Below are 11,365 nucleotides of genomic sequence, written 5' to 3' on the forward strand. Positions count from 1 at the left end.
TTTGACGAAACCTTTATATCGGCCGTTATATGATCGTAAATAACCTTTTAACATGGCTTATAATGCTAAATTCCGAACCTGTCCTTTAATATGAGGTGATTAACATTATTTGAGACAAGTACAGTAGGCTCACTAGCTAATGTACAGTATTTAACTCTACTCAAAGTAGTTAAGTTATCCTACTGACATCTTGTTATTTTCAGCAGCATTGCTATCTTTAGTAGATGGGCTAGTATCAGTGTAATAGCCTACTATCCATCCATTCCAACCAGTAAAAAATACCAGTAGAGTCGTTAATAAATAAGGATTGAAAAAGGTGGATAACGAGGGATGTTTAGGGCCCCATGTCAGATATGGGAAGGGAAACTTCATTAGATCGTAACACACACACACACACACACACACACCATGGCCCAACTGAGCATAACAGACGCTACCGTCACAGTCAGTTTCCTCTTACAGTCAGCCTCTCACTCTCTCTCTACTCTCCCTCCTGGCTATAAATACAGAGTCCTGTTAGTTCAGTGTTACATTCTCCCACTCCTTTCCCTCCCCTCTCTCTCTGTCTCTCACTGACTCGTACAAACACACACACACGCACGCAGGGTGAACTGCAGTGACGTATTGCAGGCCACCTCATTACAAGATATCATAAAAAAGACTGTTGCCAAAGCAACAGCTCCCGTTTATCTCTATGGCAACCATCACCGTCACGGCGGTGCATTGTCCTTCAGAGAGGGGCGGGACACCAGGAGAGGACCAATGGGAAAGCAGGGAACGGTTGGTGGCATGGAGGCAGAAGAGCTGACCCCTGTTGGTCACATCTTGGTGATGCAGTCCAAGTTCTGGAAAAATAAGTACAGTTTTAGAACACTATAGGAAAGGATCTGGGCTCAGCTTCACGTCAAAGATTCAGTATGAGGGACTGGGGTACTACTGTAGGGCCAGGGTTAGTGACTGACTATTATAGCCTTTCGAGGTCTGAAATATAGTATTGTTGTTTCTGTAACATTGTTCCAAAAGGACGAGGGGTGGGGGGGGGGGGGTTGGTAACATTCCTTTATTCAGCTGGGTCAGTTAAGAGCACAATGGTGTTTGTACTGTGTGCTTGTGTGTACTCACCAGTGCACACTCGTAGGTGGGCATGTCTGAGCGCTTCTGTCTGAGGCTGTGTAGCACGGCGTCATGAACGCTGGCGAAGAGTCGAGTCTTGGGGATGGACTCGGAGAAGAAGCCTGCTCTTTCCAGCTGCTCCACTACACACACTAGGAACATCACAGAGATGAGGTTAGACCAGCCGTACACACACACACACACACACACACACACACACACTAGGAACATCACAGAGATGAGGTAAGACCAGCCGTACACACACACACACACACACACACACTGGAAACATCACAGAGATGAGGTTAGACCAGCTACACACACACACACACACACAATGAGAACATCACAGAGACAAGGTTAGACCAGCCGTACACACACACACACACACACACACACACACACACACACACACACACACACAGTGGCTGTGGGTCTATGGAGCTGCCCAACACTACTGTATGTAGTCTGAGATTCTCTGGTCCGGTTAGATTCGGATAGATGCAGTCTCACTCACCTTGGCAGCCAGCCAGATAGACCTCCACATCGATCTCTCCAAAGTCTCTGAATATCTGCGTGTGAAGAAGAAGTAAGAAGAGAGGGGCAGAGATAAATATTTTTTTGCTAAAGGTGAAATGAAAAAAAGCAGCAGTTTTTTATTTTTTATTTATCTCTCCAAATCTATTCCCCTCCCTCTCCTCCTCTCCTCTCTCAATCATGCCTCTTCCTCTACATACAAAACAACCTAATTTAGGCCTGCCTGTTCCCAGTACACTAAAACCTTTGTTCCCCTCCGGCTCAAGGCCGCTGTGCAAACACAATCTCCTATGACAAAGAATGAAAACAGTCACAGCTGAATAACAGTAAAGCGTCATCTCTAACCCTCTTTCTTTCTCTTTCATCGGTTTCCTTTTCTTTCCTCCCTCTCTCTCTCTCTATTAACGGTTCACACCGTAACCTAAGGCCTTCACCTCCCTTCCACACATTGTGATTCATATTCAATGTTTCTTACACATGTACACAACCACACACAGACGCGCACATACGTTTTTTAGTGTTTTCACAGTGACCGTGTCCGCAAAGCTGGATGTTGAAAAGTCCAGGATGATGGTGTGTGTGTTTGTCTCCGCCTCCTCTCCAAGCCCCTCTCCCTGGCCAGTGCTGGATGTCTGGTTGGTCTCCTTGTCGGCCTGGCAATCGGTCTCCGAATCGGAGTCGTTCTCATGGTAGGCCCAGTTGACCTGCCCGTTGGTGGGTCTGTGGGCCAGGGACAGGGCCACTCCGTTGCCCTGGTGTAGGTACTCCGTCCCTGTGGAAGCCCCCCAGAGGGTCTTCTCTGGCTGGACCTCAGACTGGACTTTCAAGCCGTTCTGGAGACGGAGCTGGAGGGAGAGTGGTGAATTCATGGATACTTTTTTAACTTTGTGTGTGTGTGTGTGTGTGTGTGTGTGTGTGTGTGTGTGTGTGTGTGTGTGTGTGTGTGTGTGTGTGTGTGTGTGTGTGTGTGTGTGTGTGTGAGAGAGAGTGTGTGTGTGTGTGTGTGCGTGTGTCTTACCTGTTTCTTTGCCTCCTTTTTGGCCTTCTTCTCCTCTCTGTTTTTCTGACGCTTCAGCTTTGCTTCTCGCTTCTTCTTTTTGGTCAGCAGCTTCCCGATGTCGATCCCACTCTGAAGAACCAGGAGAGAGATGAGGGTTAGGGTTCCACTCTGGAGAACCAGGAGAGAGATGAGGGTTAGGGTTCCACTCTGGAGAACCAGGAGAGAGATGAGGGTTAGGGTTCCACTATGGAGAACCAGAAGAGAGATGAGGGTTAGGGTTCCACTCTGGAGAACCAGGAGAGAGAGATGAGGGTTAGGGTTCCACTCTGGAGAACCAGGAGAGAGATGAGGGTTAGGGTTCCACTCTGGAGAACCAGGAGAGAGATGAGGGTTAGAGGAGAAAGAAATGAGACACACACACATGCGCGCACACACACACACACACACACACACACACACACACACACACACACACACACACACACACACGTACCTTGTCCTGCAGGGCCTGCAGGTAGAGGTCAGCATTGGTGTAGTAGACAGTGGTGGAGGAGTGGAAGATGGTGATGCCTGGAACCTCTCTGGCCTGCAGGGACAAACCATCAGAGAAACATGGGGTTCAGCGACAAACCATCAGAGAAACATGGGGTTCAGGGACAAACCATCAGAGAAACAGGGCGGTCAGGGGCAAACCATCAGCGAAACATGAGGTTCAGGGACAAACCATCAGAAAAACAGGGCGGTCAGGGGCAAACCATCAGCGAACAGGGGATTCAGGGGCAAATCATCTGAGAAACAGGGGGTTTAGGGACAAACCATTAGAGAGGCAGGGGCGTTCAGGGACAAACTAGTCTTGCATAGCCAGACCTACAGGTATCTCCACACTTTGTTTATGATGTGCCAGTGCTGAAGAAAGGTCTGGGTGGACTCATTACCATTCGGGAATAGAGGGGAAAAAACACTGCATTTCTTTAAACCGATTTAATTCAAACATCTTCGGCGGAGCGGTTGCTATTGATTATTGCAGCGCCGCGTTGGGTTGTTGTTTCAGTTGATTAATCAGATTCAATTTCGTCGCCACTGATCGGGCAATAATAAATGCATGTCAAAACTTATTCCCAAAACCTACATCTGTTGAGTCAGACTAGGGACTAACCATCTGAGAAACGGGGGGGGGGGGGTGTTCAGGGACAAACCATGATATAAAGAGGAGTGTTCATGTGGGGGGGTGTCTCACCTCTTCATAGGCGTCCGTGTCCAGGTACAGCTCAGTCCCAGGAACCTGCCCCAGGATGGAATACCTCGGCCTGGGAAGGAACATTCAACATCACTGTTATGGAGGCTCAGACGCTAGTATAATTCGGTAGGCTTAGAGTCATTCAATTTAGCACAGAATAAATTACATTAGTAGATCATTTCAATGAACCAGTCCCTCCCCCCTGCCCAGAATAGTTTATCATTTGGACATAGTTTAGCATTGCCATAGGGGCCCCAATTAATCCCCCATCACAGCACTGCCATAGGGGCCCCAATTAATCCCCCATCACAGCACTGCCATAGGGGCCCCAGTTAATCCCCCATCACAGCACTGCCATAGGGACCCCAATTAATCCCCCACCACAGCACTGCCATAGGGGCCCCAGTTCATCCCCCACTACAGCACTGCCATAGGGGCCCCAGTTAGCCGTGATGCCCAGAGGGTTCAGACTCACAGTTGGCTCCTGAAGATGACGGTGAGAAGAGCGAAGGCGATGGAGACGGCCAGGCCGATGTCCAGGTTGAGGAGGAAGGTGCACACCAGCGTCACCAGCCACACCAGCTAGGGGGCAGCACACAGAACCATGCTCAGCAGGTGTGCCAGCAACTGAGACTCCAACACAACGATAATACCAACGCTCTAAATGAACCTAGAACACTTTGTTATCACAACCGCAGCATTCTGGCGCAGGCTCTGCTCTACTCCATTAGGATGAGAATAGGAAACATTCACCAGGAGACCGAGATGGAGGGCCGTCCTTATTTCTAACCTCAGCTAATACTCACCTCATCCCCCACCTACTGGACTGGTAAAACGCCTCTGAGCCAGTAGTAGTAGTATGCCAGTGTGTGTGTGTGTGTGTGTGTGTGTGTTGTGTGTGTGTGCGTGTGTGTGTGTGTGTGTGTGATATGGAGCTTCCTGTCTTACCAGATCCACCTTGTTAGTTTTCCACAGAACAGGAACGTCCTGGAACTGCTTGAACATTCCCTTCAGGTTCACGAACACAATGGTGGCCAGGACCGCCTGGAGGATGCACACACACAAACGCACACACACACACACACACACATGCACAGTCTCAATAGTGTATAGGGGTCAAGGGTGTGAGAGTTATTTGTACAAAGTTACATTGTAAGTGAGCAAGAGATGAGAGGAGGAAGAGAAGGACAGAAGGACGAAGAGGAGAGAGAAGGAGAGGGTGTTACCTTGGGTAGCTCCTCAAACAGTGTGCCCAGTTTCAGAACAGTAATCAGTACAATGATTGCAGCAATCACCCCGGCAACCTGACAAAACATGCAAACAACCAGATGTGTGTGGGTGTCAGAGTGTGTGTGTCAGAGTGTGTGTGTTTATTGTCAAAATATATGAAGTCCAAACCCCTGGTGTGTGAGTGTGTGTGTGGTCACCTGTGTCTTGCCCCCTGTGCTCTCCTGGATGAGACTGCGGGACATGGAGGAGGTTACAGAGTAGCACTGGAAGAACCCTCCTACTGTGTTGCTCAGACCCAGGGCCACCAACTCCTACGGAGAGAGAAAGAGAGACGGAGACAGGGGGGGGGGGGACACAGAGAGCAGGGGAGACACAGAGAGACGGGGGAGACAGACAGAGAGGGGAGACAGACAGACAGAGGGGGGGGGGGGCAAAGAGCAGGGGAGACAGAGAGAGAGGGGTAGACAGAGAGAGAGAGTGAGTGGAAAGAAAGAGGGAGGACAGAGAGGGGGAGAGCAACAAGGGGGGACAAGAGGGAGGACGGGAAGAAAGGGAGCAGAAGAGTGCAAGGTCAGATGGCTGATAAAAAAAAAAACATATTTCATTAAGGCCCTGTGTGTTCCTCCAACCCCCCACCCCCACCAGTCCATTCATCACAATGAGCCAGGTGAGAGGAGAGCTTTTCAAAACTCAGAATCAACTAAGCACCAGGCCCAGACAATATCAACCCCAGGGTGCTTAAGGAGTGTGCTGGACAGCTAGCGGGAGTGTTCCAGCACCTCTTCAACCTCTCTCTGAGGCTAATGAAGGTGCCACAGCTGTGGAAGACCTCCTGCCTTGTGTCGGTGCACAAAAGAGCACACCCGTGTGTTCTCAAAGACTACAGGTGAGTGACACTGACATCACATGTCTTGAAGGTCTTTGAGAGACGGGTTCAGCAGCACCTTAGGCCCATTGTGAGTGACTTCCTGGACCCCCTGCAGTTCATGAACCAGGCCCGAATCAACGTGGACGATGCCATCATCTACCTGCTCCACAGAGCTTACTCACACCTGGAGAGGCCAGGAAGCACAGAGAGAGTCATGTTTTTTTTTTTACTTTTCCAGTTCATTCAACACGATCCTGCTCCTCCGGCTCACAGAAAAGCTTCCAGCCATGCAGGTATTGGTGTCCGTTGGTGTTCTGACATCAAATTCGCCGCTAAGTATGAATCCTGTAGGGTTTTATTGATCATTTTATGAAATCCATTGACTTGTATTGAAGCCGTTGTAGATGTGTAGATCAATCCACAGAGGGGATTCAGGAAGCGGAACTACTTATGGTAGCTAGTTATAGTTTATGTTGCTAAGCTACCTAGTTTGCGGAAGTTTACACACCTATGTTCTGCGACTAAATAGTTATATGCTAAATATTTAAAAAAGCCTTCCCAGATGAACTAGAATCTTACTTTATGGCGAATTATATGTCTTTGGGTTAGTGATGGTGTGAGTTAGGGTTAGTGTGTTTGGGTTAGGTTTAAGGTTAGTGATGGGGTTGGTGTGTGTTGGGGTTGGTGTGTGTTTGGGTTAGTGATGGTGTGTGTTAGGGTTGGTGTTGGTGTGTGTTAGGCTTAGTGATGGTGTGTGTTAGGATTAGTGATTGTGATGTGTGTGTTTGGGTTAGGTTTAGGGTTAGTGATGGTGTGTGTTTGGGTTAGTGATGGTGATGGTGTGTGTTAGGGTTGGTGTTGGTGTGTGTTAGGCTTAGTTATGGTGTGTGTTAGGATTAGTGATGGTGATGTGTGTGTTTGGGTTAGGTTTAGGGTTAATGATGGTGTGTGTTTGCCGTGGCCTCACCTGGTTGCTGTCCACCTTATATCCATGTTTGAGGGCAAAGATTTTCCCCAGGGAGATGTTGATGGCGTAGCCCACAATGGCGATGGCGAACGCATCGCCCACAACGCTGGGGAACAAACTCACATCAGGGACAGAAGGAGCCTTCAGCCTGGGGGGGAGGACAAGGGAGAGGGGGGGAGAGGAGGGAGGAGATAGGGGGAGAGGAGAGAGGAGGACAGGGGGAGAGGAGGGAGGAGATAGGGGAGAGGAGGGAGGAGGACAGAGGGAGGAGGACGGGGGAGAGGAGGGAGGAGGACAGAGGGAGAAGAGGGAGGAGGACAGAGGGAGAGGAGGGAGGAGATAGGGGAGAGGAGGGAGGAGGACAGAGGGAGAGGAGGGAGGAGGGGAAAGGAGGGAGGAGGACAGAGGGAGAGGAGGGAGGAGAACAGGGGGAGAGGAGGGAGGAGGACAGGGGGAGAAGAGGGAGGAGATAGGGGGAGAGGAGGGAGGAGGACAGGGGGAGAGGAGGAGATAGGGGAGAGGAGGGAGGAGGACAGAGGAGGGAGGAGGACAGGGGGAGAGGGGGGAGGAGGACAGGGGGAGAAGAGGGAGGAGGACAGAGGGAGAGGAGGGAGGAGATAGGGGAGAGGAGGACAGAGGGAGAGAAGGGAGGAGGACAGGGGGAGAGGAAGGGAGGAGGACAGGGGGAGAGCAGGGAAGAGATAGGGGGAGAGGAGGGAGGACAGAAGAATTGGGGATATCTGTTATTTGGGTCAAGGACAGAGAGGTTTGATGGTAGAGGTCGACCGATAGTGAATTTTTAAAGGAGTAGTAAAGGGAAAAATCATGTTTAGCTCTGTTTTAAGGTTACTTATGATCATATACAATGGTTCAGATCAAAACGTTGACAAAACTAGCACTTTTGAGAAAGTTGATAATTGCTCTACCACCGTTTAGGTCATACAATGGATGTGGGTGGGCACCTTGAAAAATCATTCAAAAACATGTTAAACTCTCGATTTCAAAGACAAGAAGCTCATCGAGGTGAGCTTTAGCCCTGTTCAAAAGTGCTAGTTTTGTTAACGTTTTGATCTGAACCATTGTATATGATCATAAGTAACCTTAAAACAGGGCTAAACATGATTTTTCCCTTTACTACTCCTTTAAAGGCCCATATAATAGCGATAGTTTGGAGAAGGAAAAGGTGATAGCTGATTAATCGTCAATTTTTATTTTTTTTGACCACTGTCAGATAATTTAAATACCTAAATAAATATATCTGGATCATCAAACTCAATGTAGGCTAAAAAGCAAAGAGTAATGAAAATTCAGGGGGATCAGGCATACTTGTCGTGTTTCTTGCCTCGTTTGCGTTTAAGTCTCTATTACCTGCACACACCTGCCCTCTGTCACCTGTTACGCCTGCATGTCCAACAGTGCATAACGTATTTCCTTTACTACTAATTTCCTCTATGAACTTCTTTCCTCACCAGAACTCACAAGTGCATCTCTCTCCTAAACAAGTGACTAAGAACATAATCTAGTGCTATAGCCAAAGTGCAAGAATAGCAAAATATAAATAAAATTTACAAAGTATTAAAATACAGTTCGTACAAAGTACACAGACAAATACACAAACAGAAACACACAGTACAAACACGTACACACACAGACACACACACACACACACACACATATTTGAATACTTTATTTGATTCCACAAATTAAATTACAGCTATCAGGGAATCAAATATAATAGGGCAAGACAGATCCAGAACACTCAAAGAAACACATAGCACCTTCTTCTCCTTCTTCGCACACACACACACACACACACACACACACACACACACACACACACACACACACACACACACACACACACACACACACACACACACACACAAACTTACCCACTGGGTATTTCTCCCACCACACTAATATGGAACTGCTGGTTCAGACTGCCGTAGTATGATATGATAGTTGCTGCCACAATCTGTTGGAAAGACAAGAGACATGATGGTCTGTGTGTGTGTGTGTGTGTGTGTGTGTGTGTGTGTGTGTATTTGTGTGTGTTTGTGTAGTGTGCCCTTGTGTGTCTATGTTGTGATTGTGAATATTGACATCAGACAACACGTGGAAAATATGACTCAGTTTGATGAGAATTCTAGTGTGAAAAACAGGCCAATCATTTTGTAGAGCTCATCTGTTTCCCCCCATTATGATACATTCTGTAGTAGGAGATACATGGCAGACTAGCAGAGATGAGACACCGGGCATGGTCAAAGAGACCATAGAGAGACCCAGCATAGTCAGAGAGACCCAGCATGGTCAGAGAGACCAGCAGAGAGACCCAGCATAGTCAGAGAGACCAAGCATGGCCAGAGAGACCAGTGAAGAGACCCAGCATAGTCAGAGAGACCCAGCATGGTCAGAGAGACCAGCGGTGAGACCCAGCATAGTCAGAGAGACCAAGCATGGCCAGAGAGACCAGTGAAGAGACCCAGCATAGTCAGAGAGACCCTGCATGGTCAGAGAGACCAGCAGAGAGACCCAGCATGGTCGGAGAGACCAACAGAGAGACCCAGTATGTTCAGAGAGACCAGTAGAGAGACCCAGCATGGTCAGAGAGATGGTCAGAGAGACAGACAGTAATAAGCAAATGGGGTTCAAAAGCAGTTAATGTAATTTAAATCTCAAATGTAGTCAGTGCATTCTTAAATTCAAATTAAAAACAATGCATTCTGTTCTTGTTTCAGTTCAACTAACAGAGACAGAGCACTGAGAAAAAACCTGGTTTACAGCAAACAGCTGAGATGGTTTTAAAACATTCAAATTCAATGTTGAAAGCTCAAACAAGACTCAAGACTCAATCTTCAAAAACTAGCATTTTGTTATGGCTATTATATAAATATATGGTAAATGGACTGCACTTACAGTATATAGTGCTTTTATTCAAAGCGCTTTACAATGGCCTCTCATTCATACATTCACACACCAATGGCGGCAGCTGCCATGCAGGGTGCTAGCCTGTTCATTGGGAACAATTTGGGGTTCAGTGTCTTGGCCAAAGACAATTCGACATGTGGACAGGAGGAGCTGTTGGGATTGACCCTATGATCATCGGACGAGCTGCTCTACCTCCTGAGCCACAGCCGCCCCACATACAGTATAAGAGATGGAGACTCCTCACCACTATGAGCTCTACAGGGATGGGCAGGGTTAGGGTTAGGGAGAGATGGAGACTCCTCACCACTATGAGCTCTACAGGGATGGGCAGGGTTAGGGTTAGGGAGAGATGGAGACTCCTCACCACTATGAGCTCTATGGGGATGGGCAGGGGCAGCTTCTTGCTGTAGCAGGAGTTCAGCTCCTTCACCAGGATGAGGACGAACAGAGAGACCAGACTGACCACCAGGGTTCCCACTTTGGTCTGGGGGAGCAATGAACAGATATCCACCAGGAGCTGGGGGAGAGAGGGGGAGAAAGAGAGAGAGAGACAGAGAATGAGTTGTTCCATTAAAGAGTACGCAGGACAGATCTCACTGGATCTTAATTCCACAGTGCAGAACAGTGGCACAAAACAAAAAACTGAGCAAAAATAAAATCTAAACCAAAACAACAAATACTGTACACATGTAAACATGTTGTCCCCCACCCATTATGCATGTTCCCTTGTGGTATCAAGCCCCATGCTTCTCATTAGGCGTTTTTATACAGAGATCCCACTATATTGCCCTATAGAAGACCCCTCAATTTTCTGGCTTAGTTTGTTTATAATGAACCAAAGAAAGACAGCATAATGTGTGATTTTATATAGCATGCCGGCAATCTGGAATCCAGAGGCGTGAACCTTGGACGCAACATTCACTAGTAATTAAACAAGTCCATGCACCTGTATGGTCAAAAGTCCTAGAATGAATGTTGAAATACAGACATATCTAGCGCTACTAATGTCACATCATGTGTATCAATGATTGACCAAAGTAAGCTCTCTACAAACCATGGTGGAGTGAATAAGAGGACAATAACGTCTCCATCTAGTGGGTAAACAAGTCCATGCACCTATATGGTCTAAAGTCCTATAATGAATATTGAAATACAGACATATCTAGCTCTACTAAACACCTCAAGCTCTACTCTCTGCGGATGTAGAAAGTATATTGTCTGAGACTTTACTGAGACACCAAGCATAGTTTTTTATGTAAAAATCTAAATGTTCTTGTCAATAGAAAAATGCATTGGAAAGGCGCCCCTTTTGTGGTGGGTTCTGGTACTACGGGGGACTGACAGACTCACTCACTGACTCACTGACTCACTCACGACGTGACACCGGCCAACCTTAAGTCCCCCCCCTTCGGCTGTCGCAGGGTGGGGGACAACAAACAAAGCATATCACACAACAAACAAACAAAAGAAAGAACATCACACAAC

The 11,365-nt window shown here is 47.7% G+C and overlaps 1 protein-coding gene across 1 annotated transcript in view; it reads right to left on the reverse strand.

Annotated features, from left to right (window-relative positions):
• Nucleotides 1-771: 771 nt before the first annotated feature.
• LOC311307212 (solute carrier family 26 member 6-like) overlaps nucleotides 772-11,365 on the reverse strand; it is a gene marked incomplete at its 5' end in the record, with an annotated part of 16,306 nt that continues 5,712 nt past the window's right edge. Inside the window, 14 exons of the mRNA XM_084436011.1 lie at nucleotides 772-845; nucleotides 1,123-1,265; nucleotides 1,631-1,685; nucleotides 2,160-2,495; nucleotides 2,669-2,779; nucleotides 3,144-3,236; nucleotides 3,888-3,957; nucleotides 4,363-4,469; nucleotides 4,836-4,931; nucleotides 5,114-5,191; nucleotides 5,315-5,428; nucleotides 6,953-7,100; nucleotides 8,845-8,927; nucleotides 10,245-10,397. Of these exons, the coding sequence (XP_084292137.1) occupies nucleotides 819-845; nucleotides 1,123-1,265; nucleotides 1,631-1,685; nucleotides 2,160-2,495; nucleotides 2,669-2,779; nucleotides 3,144-3,236; nucleotides 3,888-3,957; nucleotides 4,363-4,469; nucleotides 4,836-4,931; nucleotides 5,114-5,191; nucleotides 5,315-5,428; nucleotides 6,953-7,100; nucleotides 8,845-8,927; nucleotides 10,245-10,397 (1,614 nt within the window). The 3' untranslated portion in view covers nucleotides 772-818. The remainder of the gene's footprint in view (nucleotides 846-1,122; nucleotides 1,266-1,630; nucleotides 1,686-2,159; nucleotides 2,496-2,668; nucleotides 2,780-3,143; nucleotides 3,237-3,887; nucleotides 3,958-4,362; nucleotides 4,470-4,835; nucleotides 4,932-5,113; nucleotides 5,192-5,314; nucleotides 5,429-6,952; nucleotides 7,101-8,844; nucleotides 8,928-10,244; nucleotides 10,398-11,365) is intronic.

The sequence above is a fragment of the Borostomias antarcticus genome, assembly GCF_949987555.1.
Source record: "Borostomias antarcticus genome assembly, chromosome: 3".
Classification (NCBI taxonomy): domain Eukaryota; kingdom Metazoa; phylum Chordata; class Actinopteri; order Stomiiformes; family Stomiidae; genus Borostomias; species Borostomias antarcticus.